This window comes from Coffea eugenioides, chromosome 3 (genome assembly GCF_003713205.1).
Source record: "Coffea eugenioides isolate CCC68of chromosome 3, Ceug_1.0, whole genome shotgun sequence".
NCBI lineage: Eukaryota > Viridiplantae > Streptophyta > Magnoliopsida > Gentianales > Rubiaceae > Coffea > Coffea eugenioides.
In genome coordinates this window covers 20,041,146-20,062,272 of record NC_040037.1, presented here as the reverse complement: position 1 = coordinate 20,062,272, position 21,127 = coordinate 20,041,146, and the positions used below count along the sequence as shown (strand labels likewise).

The following is a 21,127-nucleotide window of genomic DNA, read 5'->3' as shown; positions in this document are numbered from 1 at the left end:
CATTTTTTTTAATCAATTTTCCTAGTTTCTTTTTTTTCTGTATTTTGAGATTCAGCCTCTTAAATTGTTAGTCACCAAGACATTTTTAAGTCAAGGTAGAAGGTCAAGAGTTCAAACCTTACCTCCCACCAGTCATTATTTATGGCTTCTCAGTCTCCCTCTCTTTAGATTAGACTAAAATAGGTTTTATAAACAGTTATTGTTGCTATTAAAGAAAAAAAAAAAGGGCATAGCCGTGTAGTATTCAAGATTTATGGTAATTTCACAAACATGATACTTGCATATATTAAAAATTTCAAGTCATGATAAGTTCGGAATTTGGATTAAAATTTCTTTGACTGTTAGAACCAAATTAAAGATGAATGTGACAAGTTCAGGATGCTCGGGCACTCTCATATATGCATATAACCATTTCATGGTCTTATTTGAATTCTGAAACTTAAACTGATTTTTGAGTACGAATCTGAATAATTTCATGCCTGCTGTGATTGATTCCAGAATTGGTTAAAAATACTTTTCTTAGCATCTTTCTGCACTCGAATTCTCAAGAAAACAGCTAAGTCTACAGTAGGAAACGCCAATTCTCCTTTGCACCCTATGAATACATTGCTAATTAGAGTAGAGAAATGCACTGATAGAGCTTGATAAACGACAACAACATTGATAGCAGTCTAAATATTGCAAAACATGCATTGAATAAATCTCTGGATGTAAAACGGAGAGATTCAATGTCACTGTGAAGAATAACAAGCTGTATGGATCTATGGGCATTTGCTCCGTACAATTGTTAATGTACTGATCAGCATTAGAAATACAGGTTACCGTTTTCAGCAAACAGTCAAGATCAAGTTCAGTTAAAAGGAGATTTTTGATCATCAAGATTGCAGGGACTAGACATGCTTCAGTAGTCAAATAAAATAGGAAACATTTATCAGAGAGAGAAAATAGCAGCAATAGCCAATAGCATATCTTAACAGTACAAAGTATTGCAGCAAACAGTAAGTGCAATGTTGTGCTTTTGACTAACTGGAGCCAGATGCCACTCATTGCTTATACCAAATACCTTCCCTCAGAATAATTCCCCGACAAGGCATCCATCGATCCTTGAATAGCCCACGAATTAAAAGTACCATGAGTCTACTTTGGAGTGCGAGTGTAAGCAGCATTTTGATCTTAGTTTTTGCTATTCCAATTATGTCCTTTTAAATTTGTTGTTAAGGCTTCATATATAATCTTAATGTGGGTAAGGTAAGACAAAAGGTCACAAGTGACTAGAACTCCAAAACTAAAAACATAAAAAGTGCCATGAACTTAGTTTCTGTTATTCCAATTATGCCCTTTTAAATTTGTTGTTAAGGCTCCACATAATCTTAATTGTGGGTTAAAGTTTAATTATTGCAGCCAAGGTAAGACAAAAGGTCACAAGTGACTAGAACTCAAAACAAGGAAAACTGAAAAATATTCATAAAATCACATAAAGTTAATCGCCAATGACCCAAGGAGATGATAATAACATTCCATAAGACTGTAGTGGAACAACACGGTTTAAGGACAGCCATAGAGTAGTGATTCATTTGTATTGTTGTCAGCAAACCAAGCCTATCCAACAAGCTCTGCAAAAGCCACCTCAAATGGGCGAAGAAAAGGAGAAAAAGAAAAGGTTAGCATGTATAATACTCTAATTTGTTAGCTACCTATCCTATCTTGTGCATAGAAACTAATTTTACTCAAATTATGCTTATTTCAGCATCTAAGATATGCACTATTATTGTTGGTGCCTGCAAAATTTTGTATGAATATGCATTTTGTTGCAATTCGAACAGAAAAAGAATCTACTTGTATTCTACAGCCAATAGTCCATGTACACATTCAAGTCTATGAATATATTAATATTGTTTCACAAGCCTTGAAGTAGTCTTAGCACAACATCAGACATAGTCAGCCTTCATCTATCAAGAAGTAGATAGCGACAACTTCTGTAGCCAAATTTTGATTATTTCTTTAATTCGCGTTCGCCGACTCAAACAAAAAACATAAGCAATATTGTGACTTGACAGCTTTTGCTTCTTACTCAAGATATTGAAATAAACTAGAAAGCCAACTCAAATAGAAGGGCCGACACAAAAGAATACTACATTATAATAACCCCCTCTTTCTTTGTATTTAGAGACAAAAACCCCTTTATTGGTGAAAAGAAAGAAGAGCAAAGATTGCATGATGATAAAAGAGGCCAAAGCAGCAATTGGTATGCTTCATTGAGTGATGAACAACGGAAGCAGTACAACAAAAGATGCGCTCAAACAAATAAGGCACGAAAAGCTACCTCTATGAATCCAGCAACAACATCCAAATCACAAGGTTGTCAACTTTTCTCTACAACTATTGTTTGATGGAAAATTATGCAGCCAATTATATAGTATAAGTATTAACTTCTCCTCTTTATTTTTCCCCAAAAAAATTCTAATACACACAATGGTGAACCAAATATTATTCCTCTGTTTTGAAGGTCGGAAAAGAAGTTGGTATGCTTCATTGCCCGAAGAAGGAAAAAAATTGTTCAACAAACGACGTGCTAAGGCAAGGCAGTTTAGAAAAGAAGGTATTAATAATTTCACATATTGCAGATAGTACAAAAATTACCTTTCCCTTTTTCCCCTAAGAACCCAAAAAAAAAAACCCAATTCTGAAACATAAAATGGAGAATTAAACATGATTAACCTATTTCAGGAGAGCTCCAAGCTAATGAAGGAGGTCAGAAAAGGAGTTGGTATGCTTCGCTATCCGAAGAAGAAAAGAAAGTGCACAACCAATGGCGTGTTAAATCAAGGCGGGCTAAAAGAATTCAAAACCATACTGCTATTAAAGAAGCTATATCCCAAGGTAGTAACAATTTTACATGTTGAAGATAGTGTAATTTGTAAAATACCATATTTCTTATAAAGTTATGTTTGATAATGTGTCCTAGATGCAAGTCAAGGTACACAAACAAAAGCAAAAAAGGACTGGTATGGCTCCTTGCAGAAGAAAAGGCAGCATGCATACAATCAGGGTTCCATTCAAGAAAGGAAAGCACAGAAAAAACCTTGGCTACTCAAAGCATTGCAAGAGCCATCAGAAAATAATGGTAGGAGGAAATGTTTGCCTAACTAAATTTTCTATATACAAAACACACAAATATAGACAAACTAACAAGTTTACTTATTTAATCTTTTAAGGGGAGCTATCTTATGTTCCAGTCTGCTCTGAACTCCAAGTGTTACAGGCTAAACCTTCTTGCAAGCATTGTGGAGCAATGAGGCTTGAATTCGAGCCACCCTCATTCTGTTGCCAAAAGGGGAAAATCAGGTTGAGAAATGTTGAGCTTCCAGAAGAATTGTATGAATTGTACACATCCAATTCAAAAGCAGCGGAAGAATTTCGCAAGCATATACGTGCATACAATAGTATTTTTTCATTCACTTCTTTTGGGGCAAGATTGGACAAAGAGTTGGCATCATCTAAGCAAGGGGTCTACACATTCAGAGTTCAAGGACAAATCTACCATCATTTGCCTGCCTTGATTCCAGAGGCGAATGCCCCACGGTACTTACAATTGTACTTTTATGACACAGAGAACGAGCTGAACAACAGACTCAATATCTTAAAAGATGTGAATTTGAATGAAAGAATTGTCAAGAAATTGATGAAAATTCTTGAAGGAAATCCATTTGCACGTTTTCTAAGAAAGTTAAAAGACTATCCTTCCTTGGATAACCTTCAAGTATGCATAAAGAAGGATGTCAGCTTGCATCAAAGAGTTTATAACTCCCCTACAGCTGACCAAGTTGCTGCTATATGGATAGAAGGCAATGATCCTAGCGAAAATGTTCAAAGAGACATCATAGTCCATGCCCATTCCGGTGCTCCATATCGTGTAAAGCACTACTATGGATGCTATGACCCATTACAATACCCTATTCTCTTCCCAGGTGGAGAGATAGGTTGGCACCAAAACATAAAGAAGACAAATGATGTGGTCAAGGGAACTGTTCGTCAAGATACTGACCCAAATGAGATTAATCCAAATTTTAGCTCCCTCGAGGATATTTTCAATCAAGAGCAAGAAGGTTAGATGAATTGCAATTTGATTTTTCCCGCTTATTATCCAATACCATATAACATTTTAATGCTATGCTACTAATGAGAGTTTTATGATGCAGAACTTAGTGATGACACTGTTGGTAAAGTTTCTTGCCGACAATACTATTGCTACAAATTGCAAGTCAGACAGCCTAAACAATCAATTCTACTGCTTGCTCGACGGCTACTACAACAATATGCAGTTGAGATGTACATTAAACTTGAAACAACTCGCTTGGACTTCTATAGAAGAAAACAAGGTGAAATAAGGGCCGAGTTGTATCAAGGAATAGTTGATTCAGTCATGGCTGGATAAACTAGCGGCAACCAAGTTGGCCAACGAATCGTTCTCCCAATATCATTCATTGGTGGTCCAAGAGACATGATCCGAAGGTATTTAGATGCAATGGCATTAGTTGAAAGATTTGGAAAATCGGATCTTTTCATTACTATGACTTGCAATCCCGAGTGGCAAGAAATCCAGGAAAATTTATTTGAAGGCCAAACTACACAAGATCGTCCTGATTTGGTTGCTAGAGTATTTCGAGCAAAATTGCAAGATCTAAAAGATCAACTGTTCAAGAAAGAGATATTCGGAAAGGCAGCTGCCCAAGTTCACGTAATTGAATTCCAAAAGAGAGGATTGCCACATGCACACATGTTGATTATATTAAAACCGGATTACAAAATCCCTAGCCCTGATCAATTTGACAAGTTTGTATGTGCAGAACTGCCTGACAAAGACAGATACCCCCATTTATATGAATTGGTGGTACAACATATGATTCATGGCCCATGTGGAGCTTTAAAGAAGAACAATGCTTGTATGGTGAATGGAAAATGCAAGTATCGCTATCCTAGATCATATTGTAGGAACTGGGAAGACTATGTGTGCTGAAGATGGATATCCACTTTATAGGAGGAGGTTTGACCATCAAAAAGTACATGTTCGGAAGGCTACATTGGATAATAGATGGGTGGTTCCTTACAACCCATATCTTTTGACAAGGTACAATTGCCATATCAATGTGGAAATATGTTCTGGTATAAAAGCAGTTAAATACCTTTACAAAGTTGCCGTGTACATAGCACACCCTGATGGTGAGGCTATGGTAGATGAAATTCAACTCTTTCAAGATGCAAGATGGGTTTCAGCTCAAGAAGCTATCTGGAGAATTTTCGAATTCAATCTTAATGAGATGTCCCCAGCAGTCATCAATTTGCAAGTGCATCTCCCTGGGAAGCAATGTGTGACTTATTGGAAGAATCAAAATCTGAAAAACCTTCTCCAATGGGACCACGTGTCGAAGACAATGCTCACTGAATTCTTTAATTTCAATCGAAGGAACCAAGAAAACAAGCGTTATTTGTATAAAGAATTCCCAGAGCATTATGTTTGGGACAAAAAGGACCGATGTTGGAACAAAAGGAAAAAAGGTGAGGTCATTGGTAGAATAAATGGAGCAAATCCAGCAGAAGGAGAGAGGTACTACTTAAGGTTATTACTGAACCATGTAAGAGGACCGCAATCATATGGGGACCTGCTAACAGTGGATGGAGTACGGTGTTCAACTTTTAAAGAATCTGCTCAAAAAAGAGGCATTTTGGAATCAGACAATAGCATTTTTGATTGCATGAATGAAGCTGTTGCTTTTAAGATGCCACATGCACTTCGCCGATTGTTTGCTACTCTTTTGGTATATTGTCAACCAACAAATGTGAGAAAATTGTGGGATAATTACTTTCAACCAATGGCTGAAGATTATAGAAGGAATGGTTAGACTTCCAATGATTCCATCCTTTTCAGCACATTAACAAGTATAAATTGTTTCCTAGAGAGCATGGGAAAAAGTATTAAACAATATGAGCTTCCAGCACTACCAACTGATTCTGCGAATAAGGTACGTGCAAGAGAAATTGAAGATGAAATGTCTATTCAAACCCCATTTGAGGATCACATGTTAGAGTCAAAGCTAAATCCTGAGCAACAGGTAGCTTTTTCAAAAATATTGCAGAAAATAAATTCAAAAGAAAGTGGCATGTTCTTTGTGGATGGCCCTGGAGGAACAGGGAAGACATTTCTCTATCGTGCTCTATTAGCACACTTAAGAGGGAGAAAAATGATTGCACTAGCAACAGCAACCTCAGGCGTAGCTGCAGCATTATTGCCTGGAGGAAGGACTGCACATTCGCGATTCAAGATTCCAATTAATGTAAATGAAGCTAGCTTTTGCAATGTAACAGTGCAAAGTGGTACAGCAAAGTTGTTGCGTAAAGCAGATTTAATTATTTGGGATGAGGCCCCAATGGCAAAGCGTTCTGCAAAAGAAACTCTAAACAGAACAATGCAGGACGTAATGGAAACCAATCTGGATTTTGGAGGAAAAGTGGTTGTTTTTGGGGGAGACTTTCAACAAGTCCTACCAGTTGTACCAAAAGCAACTAAAGAAGAGACTATAGAAGCCAGCCTTGTGAAGTCAGAATTGTGGAAAAAAATGGAAATATTGACGCTGACAAGAAACATGCGAGCTGAAGGGGATCCTTATTTTTCTGACTTTCTCCTACAGGTTGGAAATGGAGATGAACACACCAGCAAGGATGACATGATACGAATCCCAGGTCAATTATTGCTCAAGTATGACAAAGAAGACATACCAGAACAATGCTTGATCAATAAAATCTTTCCATGTCTACAAGAAAATGCACATTCCGTTCAGTACATTGCAGAAAGAGCGATATTGGCAGCAAAGAATGATACGGTAGACATGTTGAATAACAAGTTAATTGATCAGTTTCCAGGTACGAAACACACTTTTCTTAGTTTTGATGCAGCTGAGGATGATACCAAAAATTACTATCAAGAGGAATTTCTCAATTCTTCGAACCCGAATGGTTTGCCACCACATAAGTTAGAATTGAAGGAAAATGCACCAATTATGCTCTTAAGAAATCTAGATCCATCAAATGGTTTATGCAACGGGACAAGAATGATATGCAGACATTTTCAACATAATGTCATCCATGCAGAGATTACAGCAGGCCAACATAAAGGGGTTCATGTTCTTTTGCCCCGCATACCTCTTTCTCCAGCAGAGAATGAAGGCTATCCATTCAAGTTCAAGAGGAAACAATATCATATACGACTATGCTTTGCAATGAGCATCAACAAATCACAAGGCCAGACCATTCCCCATGTCGGCATTTATTTGCCACAACCCATTTTTTCACATGGTCAATTGTACGTGGCTCTATCAAGAGGAACGTCAATGGCAAACACAAAGATTTTGGTGACGCCAGCTTGTCCCACACAGACATGTGCTACCTTTACCAAAAATATTGTCTACAAAGAAGTACTCCAATATCAGAGGTAAAATGAATATACTATTATCTTGGACTTTCGTATCCTTTGCTTCATATCTTTTTGAACTACTCAATAAACTATGACTTTTATGCAAACCTATGATTTGTTTTGCAGACGCATACAAATGTAGGAGAGAACAGGTACGCAGAACAAGAATATAATTCCATACTCAAATATACTTGATAATGCTAATGTTTAGTATTCATATTTCTCATTCTGATATAATTCCTTACATCTTAATGAATTGTTGTTATACAGCAACACTTCTAATATGATGATTTCCACTTGAGCAGGATTACCATTTCTACAAGGCGAAATCCTGGATGTACCAAGTAGTCTTCTTGCAGAATCAGCTTATGTATTTCCACACTCACGACCAACCACCTCAAATACTATCCATCACTATAGTAAAAGTACAAAAGATGGCAGAATTTCGGTTGCCCATTTATCGAACATCTTTCATTTATGAAGTCCATTGCATTTTTACCAGATGTGTTGATTTCTTAACTAAATACTACAACATCTGGTTTAGGATTACAAAGAATGCTTTCAGATCCTATGATATTTGATACACTAATAGCCTATAACTGCAACAGCAATGACTAGACAATGGCCAATATCCATCCATCAGAAAGCCACCAACGTTTAAAAGAATGAACAAATACCCAGACTGGCATTCATTTTTCAATTTGATTTTATACACAAAACTGTTTCATCATGGTTTCCTTGCCCAGTCAACTTTTCCAAACCTAAACTCCAGACTACATTATTCAAGATTCTTTGCATATTTGGTTATCTGACAGTAAAATCATAGCCTTTTGACATATATATAGACAAAGAGCATGCACTCTCAGAGACTCTGTCCCAAGGTACAAGTGCTCTTATCTTCGACTTTGGACTTTTTAAGACACATTTATCTTGGAAGCCATTTATGTCACATCAAAACACATGATAAGAGTGAGTCGTGATCTAATATGGGGCCTAATGGATTTAAAGGGAATGTTCGAAATAGTACTGATAACTAGGAAAACAAGGGAGCTGATATGCAACTGGTCAAATTTAAACCATACACTGCACTTTCTTGCTGTTCTGTTCAGTCTTAACTTGTGTGCCTTAATAATGCATGAAAAGCTAAACCACATAAACATAAAATTGTATACCACTAATATTAAGCCAACCTAGACAATTGCAGGAAAAAAGAAAAGCAAGGTTGAAGGGAAAAAAAACTCATGGGCCCCAATATTAGACGCTCCCATCTCATAAAGTAGGGTCTCCCAATATTTTATTCCAAATTCTGTAGTTAATAACTCAACCCTGTTATGTACTAAACACTAATAAAATTGTGATATGAAAACAACAATCACAATCCTCATTCTAAAACAAAAAGGAAAGTTCCAATTAGTTGTTGTTGGGGTTTCAAATTCAACATATTTTAGGATAATATATTAGTGACTGTAAAATGATTTCTAATTGCCATTGTCGCGAATTTAGTAAAGCTTACAGCCTGTTTATGAATTAACAAAGCCCTGCCATCCTATTACAAATCTTCCCAAACAACAAACACAAAAAGATTTTGCAGCCAAAAGAATGCAAACAGTTACAGGTATAAACAAATGAAGCAATAGTCCAGCCCAATTTCTATCACTAAGTATTGAGCTTTCAGTTAACCAAATAAAAGTAAACTTGTCTGATCATCACTTCAGGCATTTATTCATGAATCGAAATCCCCAAATATAATATGTTTGCCGATTGCAGGCTTCCAAGGATTAGTCAAGTGAAATTTCCTTTTCATAAAGCTGAGCTTACCTCAACTCCCCACACCTTCATAACTCAAGTTTCCATGTCTAGAGTCAATCTAAGGGAGGGTTTAATTTTGGCACCTCACTTTTGAACGCAAGAACATTCAAAAAACTGAGCATGCTCGCAGGTCAATCTGCAACACCTAATTATCAAACAACCATTATTAACGTCAAAAAAATATTAGGTTACCAGCTATAACTATGTACCAAATTCACAATCTTTATATCTAACAACTAAAAGGATTAAAATTGGCTTAAATATGGCAAGTGTGAGCTGTAACTCATGCACTGGGCAATAAATATCATTTGAATGCCTTCCAAGGAACCATCCAGCTTAACAAATACCTTTGAAAGGCTTATCGAGAGGCAAGTAGCCCAATAATGCATGTAACTGCATACCATATCAGATTGAAAACATCATGAAATATTGGAGATAAAACAGTCAACAACAATAGCATAAAGCGCCTAAGCCACAGTTAATAAGGGCATTATCACCTCAACTGCTGCTGGTTACTTTTTGCATACTAATTTTGTCTCTAATTTCCTTAGTGTAAGTCAGCCATGTGATGTTAAATAATGTAGTCATTATGTTTAGATGGGACAGAGATTCTTAATGTATTACTAAAGTACAGAGAGATTTAACCAACGCAATCTACTTTTGCTTTATTCAAGAAATTTCTTGACCAGATGTAATAGATAACTTAGCATTAACACTATTAATAAATCATAATGCTTGCGGCTGTGAAAAAACCCAAGCCTACTGGAGCAGTATATTTCAAGTCAATAAGCAAATGGCAATTGGTAACTATTTTTTATTTCTTTCAAGTACTTTGGAATGACAGAAGTTCATTGGTTTTACTCTTATTTAAATCAGATCAAAGTAAATTTACCGATGCATCTCCGGATCAAATCAACATAAACATTTATTTGGTTTTACTCGGTAATTGTTCTTAACTAATAAATCAAATTAAGAAAAGGATTAGTGGAAACAGAAGGGACAAAGTTGGCTTAAGACCCTCCAACAAGAAATTTTGTGTTTCTATGCTCTTCATGTGCTTGAAACAGCTCGATCCTTATTAGACATGTAGCCCTTCTATAATTTCTTGGTTGGTTGTCAGGTGCCTTTTGGCTATTTAAAGTTGCTTTATTGCTCAGATTATGTTTGTGGACATATTATGCACTCATATGTGTTTATTGTTGTGGTTGTATTGGAATTAAAATGAAACTACAGGTAACATGAGGGTGGAAAGGTCCCCAAGGCGAGGCAAGCAGAGAAGGATCCATTGGTTAAATTAAAGTGGGAAAATGGCATACGTGCTTAAGCAAGTCACAAGCACTCTGGGCAGAAAACTGACCCACACCAAACACAATATCCTGCAAGATCTTTTCCAATTTAAACATGAAATTGCCATGGAAACAGAAAACGAAATAGTATATTTCGTGAACCATCACATGGTACCCTTACAGCTTCAATTCCCCTTTTAAAGTAAGCAAATAAAAAAAACAAGAATAGTTCCAGCCAAAAACCAACAAAATTTACAAATTGTGAGCTCAAACTGAAATTCCATGCAACACCAAAAATTCAACAGACAGATTGAGGACCATTTTCAAGGGACTACACTTCCACATCTCATTTGCTTCTGTGAAGCTTGCAGTTAATACTAAGGTGGGCTTCAAATAAGGACACGCACATAGGATATACGTGGCAAAAGCAGCCAATTTAGTCAAATCCAAAGGATTTCAAAGCTGTTTCAAAATATGAGAAAAATAGAATAACAGGAGTTTGGAGTAAATTGATAGGGAGGACTCAATATACACCCTATCATCCTATATCCATACCCTAAATACCAATATGACCTTGAAGCCCTCAACACTTAATGGTTTCCTTCTCACCTTTTGCAACTATTTATGCTTTCGTAAAATAATAATAATTCGCATTGTCCAATTCTTTTAACTATTAATTCCAATCTATAATCATTCAAATGTTTTCAAGCTATGCAGTCTCCTAATTTCTAATATTTATTTCATATCAGTAAATTTCTCACCAAAAAATCCATTGCTTTCAGAAAATTTTGGGCCTATGTGATGTGTAATATATGAATTATCCCTGTGTAACAATCAGATTTTACCCAAATATGATTATTACTTGTAAAAAACCCAATATCTTGATATTCATATAATCCTATTGAAGCCTTGGTCATTATACACTCAGATGTGTTATTACTATTGTCATGAATCAATAAATGATCCTTCTATGTTTTCAAGCATTAAGGATGAGATTTGTGCCGTTACTTCATGAGAAAAAACATCCACGCATTGAAGAAAAACATAACGGTTACTTTCACTTGCAAGTTTGGGGGCCACGTGCAAGTTTCATCATCCTAGAGAAAAAGCTGCGATTGCTTGAAGAGTTACCTTAAATGTCGTGGGCTACCCATTTTCCTATTTTGTACTGCTCCTAACCTGATGCGGGCTCAACCTTTCCAGTTTCCAGAATTATGGCTTGTAATCATACAACCCTTACACTCATAATGAAAATTAACAACTGAACGGCCAGCTTACACAAAATCTAAAACTGAAATAACTATTAATCATTAACACCAACTGAAATACCACTACGAATCATTTACACCAATCATTAACAGCTACAAAGCCAAAACCGAAAACCCCAACCAAAACTTAAAATACAATCTTAAAATCGTAGGAAGGCAAACAACGAATTAATCACAAAAACTGAAAATTTTAATACACATGACATAGAAGACAACATTACATCTGTATAAATATCGCATTTTTACTAAGTTCTACACCCAATTTCCAACACCCTTAGACACAGAAAAGAGAGAAAATAAACAGAAGAAGAGCAACAGAGGTATTATAGGTACCTGCAATACAGATACTTCTCTCAAACTTGGTGAAACCTCTTTACATTTCCTCCAATACAACCAAGCAATATAAATTCATCCATCAGCATACACAAATAGTATAGTACGATTTGCCCCAAAAAAAAACCCCACCGAGAGAGAGAGAGACTATTAGAGGGGAATTGGGTAGGAGAGGGAGGAGGTGGAAAGGAAAGCAGAAATTCTCCGATTTTCTGTGTAGATATTAGGAAAACATATTGCCACATCTGCGACCTGCTATTCTTGTTTTTTTTCCTTCTTTTGTTTTTTTATTACCATTAGTTTACTTTCTCAATTACCCTTTTACGTATTATATTTATACTTAAAACCTTTACTATACTTGTATTTTCACATTCCATTTTACTAATCTACCTATTCTGAGTTTTTCCCCCCTCATATTTTTAGGTATCATGTCAATACAAGAGAACCGTTTTATCAGCTCCCTGAAGCCAGATGAAAAGATGTAGACAATTCGAGTTTTACTATTACGAAAATTTAATATCGAGCATTATGTTGGAAAACAGAAATCTGAAACTTTGCAGAAATTGATTTTTGTTGATGATGAGGTGAGAAGATATATTTTTTTTTATGTTCATCTCTTAATTTATATTCATATTTTGTAATTTATTCCCATTTCCCGGACCAAGTTACTATTATTTCTTTTTTTTGCTTTTGTATTAGGTTTTTCAAATTTTAAAATTAAATGATTGACTACAAAAGAATTTTTTAAATAAAGTGAACATGTCAAACCTTACTCCTTTTTTTTAAAAAAAAATACAAAAAAAACTCTAATATTCTTTCTATTTACTATGGCGCCCAATAATCAAATCACCACTATATTTATTTCTTTTTCCACTTCTTCAACTTTGCAAAATTTAATTTTGGTCCCCGATGAAGTGAGAAAATATATACTTTCATGTTCATCTGTTAATTTTTATTTATATTTTGCAAATTATTACCATTCCTTATTTACATTTCAATAAATTTACAGGGAACAAAAATTCAAGCTATTATGTTTGATGATATCATCACAAGATTTAGAAACAATTTTCAATACAATAAGTTGTACTTACTTTCAAATGGAAGTGTGAATAAAACAAACACTTCGTATGCAAATGTCAACAACGAGATTGAATTGGTCCTACAAAATTACACTCACATCAACGAAGACCATTCTCATGTGCCAACAAGAAACATTATCTATGCACCTATCGAGTTTGAAGAGGCAAACAAACCAGACTTCATCAACAAACGAATAGGTAATGTTTTCTTCCAAAATCAACCCACTTCCTTCCGCAAAACTTCTAACAATTTTCTACACTATTAGGTTGAATCGTTGCACTTGTTTACATTCAAAATACACTCATTTTCTACAGATGTCATAGGTGTGGTTACAAGTGTGGCTCCAATATTGGTGCTTCCAAAAAGACAAGGTGGATACACTCAAAAGAGAGAAATCACCATAATAAACAAAAAGTAAGATTACTTTTTAGCTTGCTATCTTACGATATAAATGTTTGAAGCACCAAGTATAAAAAAAAAAACCTACTTCCAGCATCACTTCCTCCTTTATATGTAGAGTGTTCATAATTTGGCCACCTAATACTTTCCCTATTTCATAACTTTGCAATCATTACTTCACGCCTCACATTTTTATATTAAAATATCATACCACTTTCCCTATTTCATAACTTCGCAATCATTACTTCACGCCTCACATTTTTATATTAAAATATCAAAAATATCCCCATCCCCACACTGTAGGTTTGCCACTATGAAAATCATCTTATGGGGAGATATGGCAATTAATGAAGGCCAATTTTTACAAGAAGCTGCATCTCAAAAACCGGCAATTGCAGCAATGCAGTTCCAAATGTCTGAATACCAAGGTAAAAATATCAATAGTAAAAATAAAATAATAGTATAATTATTACTTAACATTTTAAAATATTCTAGGAGAGTTTCAACTGTCAACAACATTCATGTCAACTCTACAAGTCAATCCAAATTGCAAAGGAGCTTTGAAACTTCAAAAGTGGTATGAATACAATTTTTTCCAGTCTTTTTTTTAATACAAATTGAATGCCTTGAATTACACTACTGAAAATTTATATAGGATTACTACAAAGAAAAGTGAAAATATTGAAGCTGCAATTTTGAAGAACAAGATGGACTTGGCCGAGCACATCCAACTCAAACATATTATTCATCAACAACATTCATTGAAAGAGGTAAATTTATCGCCGCATAAATCTTCACTTTAGAAAATCCTTTCAAAAGGAAACCAAACATCATAGAAACAATAACAAATAACTGCTTTTGCAGCATGCTTTCTACACTTTCAATGCAATTGTTAATGATATAGAGAACAAAGTCCAACCATACTACAATGCTTGCAAATGATGTAGCACAAAAATTATCAACTTCGAAGAAGATGCAGAATGCCCCAAATGCAATTATCCAACAAAAGATTTTACACCAAGGTAAGTCACTCACTTAAATACATGACATGAAAGCTAGACTTCAACAAGGCAAACTTGAAAAGCACGGTTAACAACTTAATACCATTTCCAAAATAGGTACAATATAAGGATGGAAGTCGTCGATGGACAAGATGTAGCAACAATAATATTATTTGACGACTTGGCAACTACTTTTATTGGATGCCCAGTGCAAGAATATATAGATAGCACTACATCTTTCAAGGTAAGTTCTTAAAAATTATTAAAATAATAAACACTTCAACTCTTAGTAGTTAAGCATTCAATTTAAATGATTTACAAATACTGAAAATCTAACAGGACATGGAGCAATCAAAGTTGTATAACAAAATGATTGCCGCAAAGCAAAAGGAGTTCAAGTTCCTTATCAAGCTTAATAGAATCGGCCACTCCTCTCATGGACATCTATCAATGGTGGCAATAGCATTCGAGCAACTACCAAATACAAACAAACAAGAAGATGCCACTCCATCTATTGCATCTAAACAACATGCTCGGCAAAGCATCATAAAAGACAAGAATTCAAAGGTGATTGAAATTGAAGATGATGCTCCACTACAGTCCTTCAAAACCAAAAAAGACAGAGCAAGAACTACTGCATCCAAACTCACAACTCAATTGAAAAAGAAGATAAAAGTCGAGAAAGATTAAAGCACTAATGATTACTGTTTCACGCTTAATATCTTCTCTTTTTCTTCATCTTACATTCAATAAGATTGCTTTGCATTTCTTACTTTACAAACTTTTGTAACATGCAATTCCTACCCTTGCATCTATTCCCAACCCTACATTACAAAGGTCAACTCATTATAAAAACAAGACCAAATGATAAAACTACATGTCACCCAACCACGTGCAACGCACGTACGATATCACTAGTATACTATAAATGCCAGATGGAAGTTCTTCCAAGAAGTTTCAGTGTGACCATTGCTTTTGAATCTTCAAAATCTACAGCTATTTTAATTGACTAAACAAAGGCTGATCATAGATGAAAAAATCTATATCGAACCTGCATAAGAGGTCTTAGCGTTAAGACCTCTATAATGATCGACTAATATTGCAGTGTACACGAGATCCACATTCAAAATATGGATAAGACTTATCCCCATTCACCTTCTCACTTTCCCTGCATCCTAATATATCTTAGCAATTCCTCTTGGGATGACAACTATTGTGACAAAATCCACGGGGACCCTAGATGAAGACGACCCAGAACTTGTGGAGCCATTGTAGTGAAATATCAAAGCTAATGAACTTACTCATATATACATTATGAAACCTGGTTGGGGCAAAACATTTTTTGAATGCTCAAAGCAACCAATCTAAGCACCATATTCCAGACAAAAAATGGTTTCAGATTACCAATTACTCAGCCGATCATGTACAAGCACACAAAGAAATTCACTCTTTGAATTCATTTCAATCACGTACTCCTCGGATTTAGAATGATGTTACAGCTTGAATTGCAAAATTATGTTAGGAAGTAGAGTCAAAAACTGAGGACAACATACCAAAACTTTCTCTTCCTTCTTCACCTGAATGTTGTCCCAACATCAAGTAAAAACTACAGTTCCTATCACAAGCAACTATATAATTTACTGCTCTTATTCTTATAGTATTTGGTTATGCATTTAATTGATATTATCATGGTTGTAACTTTAATGGCAATACATCTATTGTATTAAAAATGTGTATTAAGGGCTCGATGACGTTAACAAGGTACACTAGTCAAATTCCAAATTTTACTCAACCAAGCAAAAGACGAAGTGAATTTGTATTTAAGTTGGTATTTTGTTCACATTCTCTGGCCTATGAAATCAGATAATGAGTGCAGAAGTTGCAAGAGATGAGATCACAAGTCGTAGGATGGATGTCCAAATGAATGCCTATCCTGGACCAGGAGCAAAACAATTGTCTGTCATTCGCCTGGAGGAGACAAGGATGGTTTAGCATTTCTGTCGGTATTGTCTTGGCTTCGTAGTCTACCTTAGCATAAATAGTATATTACCTGATGTTACTTAAGCGGCTTCCCTAGCCATGGAACAGGAGACTCAAATCTTAACCTCATGAATGCAGCAAATGTCGTGCAGTGTGTTTGCCAGCTCTATATAATATACGATTTTGTCTCATATGTCAAACGATTCATGGGGTACACTTGTTGCATAATGGAAAGTACAATGTACGATATGCAGAATCTTTTTCAGCAGCTTCATTTCCATGCACAATAAATTTGCTCTTTCCATTGTACAACAGCATGTAATCCCAGCTCTTCAGAGAAAAACGCAAAGGCTTCTTCTCTCAATATCAAGAAATCAGTTTCCTGCGTTGAAAACACCACCTAGTGTGGATCAAAGTTTTGTTTCATTGATTATTATTCATTGTGAAATGGTCCTGAAGTACCCCTTAGTGCTAGAAAAAGGAGTTGTTGCCATGACAAAATCACATTAGGAACCTGTTTCTTTACGTGGTTTGTTTAACAGTCATATTTGCACCTTTTTCTGCAGTGATCATAGCAGAGTTTCTAACTGCATATACCCACGTTGCCATTGAAATATGAAGAAGAAATCAACATTTTCGTGGGATTCTTCAGCTAATTAGGACCTTTGAGTGCCATGCCTGATGCAACAGAATTCACAGTGTAGCATATGCTAATGATGCGAAGATTTATGAATGTGTAACAAGCAAGAGGGCAGGAGTACCCTTGATGTGCTAGGAAAGTGCTTATGATTCCTAAGGAAATTTTTGTCAGAGCTCGGAATTTAAAAGAATATTTGGTTTCAGAAAAGTTTTATCCGACATTTTTGAAATCCAACTTATAAGATTTTATTTTGACAAAATTGACAAAAGTAATACTAATAGGAGAAAGAAACTCAGAAATCAATACATCATTTTTCATAATTTCTTGCCCCTAGAACGGACTAAATCCACGCTCTATGCATCCCATGACCACACCCCCAACATATTGATAACTCATAAATTTTGAAAACATATTAACGTGGACCATTAGTGTTAAAGCTTGTATAAGATGGAATTAGGATGGAGGGTGCGAGTTTAGCCCTTAATTTTTTATTTCCCAAACAGGAAATAGGTCACAAGTATTAGGCCTCTGTACAGAGTTCTGGAATGGATTGGATGGTATAGAAGAAGAGAGTGTAAGTGACAAGTTCGAGATCTCCCACTGACAATAAAACGAAAAAAAAGGTCACAGGTACTAAAATTGCAATACTTGAAAGTTTCAAAATTTTTAGCACAAATAGAAGACCAGAAAATCTCTATAACATATTATCTCAAGGATACATTGTTTAGACATGAATGATAAAAAGAAATTAACTAGTTCATACTTTTCCTCCAATTCAAGAATATGTTTGGCATCCCTGTTTAAGGGGTGTTTTAGAAAGGCAAATTTTTTTTCTACAACTCCATATTTAGTAACCTCTAAAACAACCACAAGTTTAAGAAAAATACCAACAAAAAAAAATACACTAGAAAACACCCACCACCATTCCGCCAACACTGCCTCCCTACCTACCACTGCCACCTCTCCCTCCTCCTTGTTTTTCCCCTTCTCCTCCCTCCCTCCCCCTCATCCTGCTCGTTGTCTCCCCCCTTCCTCTCCCTCCTCCTGCCTTTTCCCCCCTTCTCCTTTCCTCCCCCCTCTTTCTAGATTGGGCAGGCGATGGAGGCGGGCCGTGGGTAAGGGGGTAGAGAGGAGAAGGCAGTGGGTGGGAGAGAAGAGGAAGGGGTTGCACAGTAAGTCAAGGGGAAGAGGGGGTGCCGGTGTTAGAAGAGGGAGAAAGGGCAGGAGAGAAGAGAGGGGATGGGTGGGGGTGGCAGCTGGTGCTGGGTTGCAGAGGTGCTGCTGCTGTTGGTGGGTGAAGGGGGCGTTTTGCATAAATAACAAAGTCTTCCTAAGACAAGTACAGTAAATCACAATAAAATTTTAAACAAACTCCTAACAAACACACCATCCAAGCAGACCCCAAATCAATTGTTTAATTTATAAAGTTAAATTACAGAAACTAAACAGTGGCGTTTCAAAAGCTTAATCATTCCATTATAATTAGACAAGCAAGTAAACCAACTTTGTATCAGCAAATGATGGACAGAAAGAGTACCCGTCTTTCACTGATGGAGAGTTCCATGTAAAGATCATAAGTGCAACTGCCAAGCTTGGCAAAGAAGTTGCACACCACATGTCAAGAATTACTTGTAACAAAAAACAGAAGCCTATATAGAAATATATTTATGCAAGTTTGTCTATTCACATACACCAAACAGAGCTTCAAAGACACAGATACAGAATCTATGTAACAAAGCAGAAAAACTGTTGCAAAAGTTAGCAATGAATTACTGAGCATTAATAAAAAAAAATCGAAAAGATGAAATCACGAATTTCAGCTGAATATAGTAGATTTAATAGACTACATGACAAATGCCTAAACAGGTAACGTCACACATTTTAAACATCCTAGATCGACAGAAGAGAAAATCTATGACAAGCTTACGTGTAGTCTTGCCACTCCCAATTTCACCAACAACAATGAGTGTGTTATTATTCCGGACCTCCTCCACAAGTAGCTTTTCAACTAGAAAACCAATAAGAAAGAATTTGTATGTCAGCAAGAACTAATTTTCCAAAATCAAAGCAAATGAGCATTCATGATTATAATCACTTTAAGCAAATATAAATAAATTGCCATCATAAGTCCCTAAAAGCACTGGACTATTCAAAGCTGCCTGAAAATCTGACTGCCAAGCTAATAAGATTCTGAGACATCTCACTAAAAGGTTACACGCATGTTAACTAGAACTCCATAAGCAATTTTAACAGGAAACCTTCAATCAGAAAGCAAATGGAATTTGCACTTCCTTCATGAATTGAAGCAATATAAGACGCTCTCTTGACCACAAATGAATAAAAAAAACCCTGGTGCCAAAAAACAATCCCCGTCCAAGTAGCACGGTTAAAAAGGGAAACTTTTCCCCAGAAAAGAAAAAATATCCTGAAGAATTAACCAAAAATCCCCTCGAGTGGAATGTCACAAGATAAATAAAAGCAGATATAACCTCCCGACCATCATACCCCTTTTCAGTGGCAATAACAGGAGGAGGCGAGCTATGGTGGATTTTGAGGAATGTTTTAGCTCAAGCAGGTTGAAGGGCTTTTGGGTTTCGGGTTTTGGGTTTTGGGTTTTGAAGTGGAAGATGCGGCAACTGGGCCAAAATTGGATTGGAATTATTGATCGGCGCCGTACTTTTGAATTTTTATACTTTTTTTATGAAAAAAGAAAAGGAAAAGGAAAATACTAAATAATAAACAAATTAAACGATATATATATATTTCCCTCTTTTTTTTTTTTGGCAAGTGAGAGGTTTTGAGTCCAAAAACTTCTATTTACAATCTCTCTCTCCCTACCATCCAACCCAACAAATTAAAAGAAAGCAAAAAATGACTTCCCAATTTCTCTCTTTTAGGAATTTTCGAATTAATTTGCAGTCCTTTTTTTTTGGTACGGTTTTGTTCATTAAAAAAGAAGTTTGTTTGCTATTTTACAATTTCATTTTTCTATAATTTTTTTTATGTATTTTGAGATTTCGACTAATTGAGGTATAGCCGTGTAATATTCAAGATATATGGTAATTTCACAAACATGATACTTGCATTTATTAAAAAATTTCTTTGACTGTTGGAACCAAATTAAAGATGAATGTGACAAGTGCAGGATGTTCGGGCACTCTCATATATGCATATAACCATTTCATGGTCTTATTTGAATTCTGAAACTTAAACTGATTTTTGAGTAAGAATCTGAATGATTTCATGCCTGCTGTGATTGATTCCAGAATTGGTTAAAAATACTTTTCCTAGCATCTTTCTGCACTCAAATTCTCAAGAAAATAGCCAAATATACAGTAGGAAACGCCAATTCTCCTTTGCACCCCATGAATACATTGCTAATTAGAGTACAAAAATGCACTAATAGAGCTTGATTGATGTGAGACGCGGAAGAAAGATTGGATCTTAGAGTACACGTTGCGGATAGACGGAGTTGAACCCAACTTGGACCACTCAAGAACGAATTCAACGGTGGAGGACGCCACAATCAAGTGTGATCGCTTGATTGATAAGTCAATAAACAACCTAGGAGCCACGCTAGGATGTTCAACTTAGCTTTCACAAGCTAAAGGAATTTGCCTTAATGCAAGACGAAATTCTGAAATTTATTAATAATATCGCAAAAACTGAATGTAAAACATGTCTTAAGGCTATTTATAGCCTTGACTCAACCTTAATAAAGCTTGGAAAATACAAAAGAAATTCGGCCAGCGCACATCCTTTACTTGGCCGAATATTAGCCCAACAACCTATGGCCCAACAACTCTTAGCGAGACCCCCGTACAGCTCAGCGTAGTCACTTAACTGCGGCCCAATCCGCTGTT

General features: G+C 35.8%; 2 protein-coding genes across 2 annotated transcripts; both read left to right on the top strand.

Moving 5' to 3' along the window:
- Window positions 1-5,006: 5,006 nt before the first annotated feature.
- LOC113766278 lies at window positions 5,007-5,900 on the top strand. Its single transcript, XM_027310487.1, has one exon. The coding sequence runs from the start codon at window positions 5,007-5,009 to the stop codon at window positions 5,898-5,900; it is 894 nt and encodes a 297-aa protein (XP_027166288.1).
- Window positions 5,901-5,960: 60 nt separating this feature from the next.
- On the top strand, window positions 5,961-7,490 carry LOC113766277 (ATP-dependent DNA helicase PIF1-like). Its single transcript, XM_027310486.1, has one exon. It carries the CDS (start codon window positions 5,961-5,963, stop codon window positions 7,488-7,490), a length of 1,530 nt encoding a protein of 509 aa, XP_027166287.1.
- The last annotated feature ends 13,637 nt before the right edge of the window (window positions 7,491-21,127 follow it).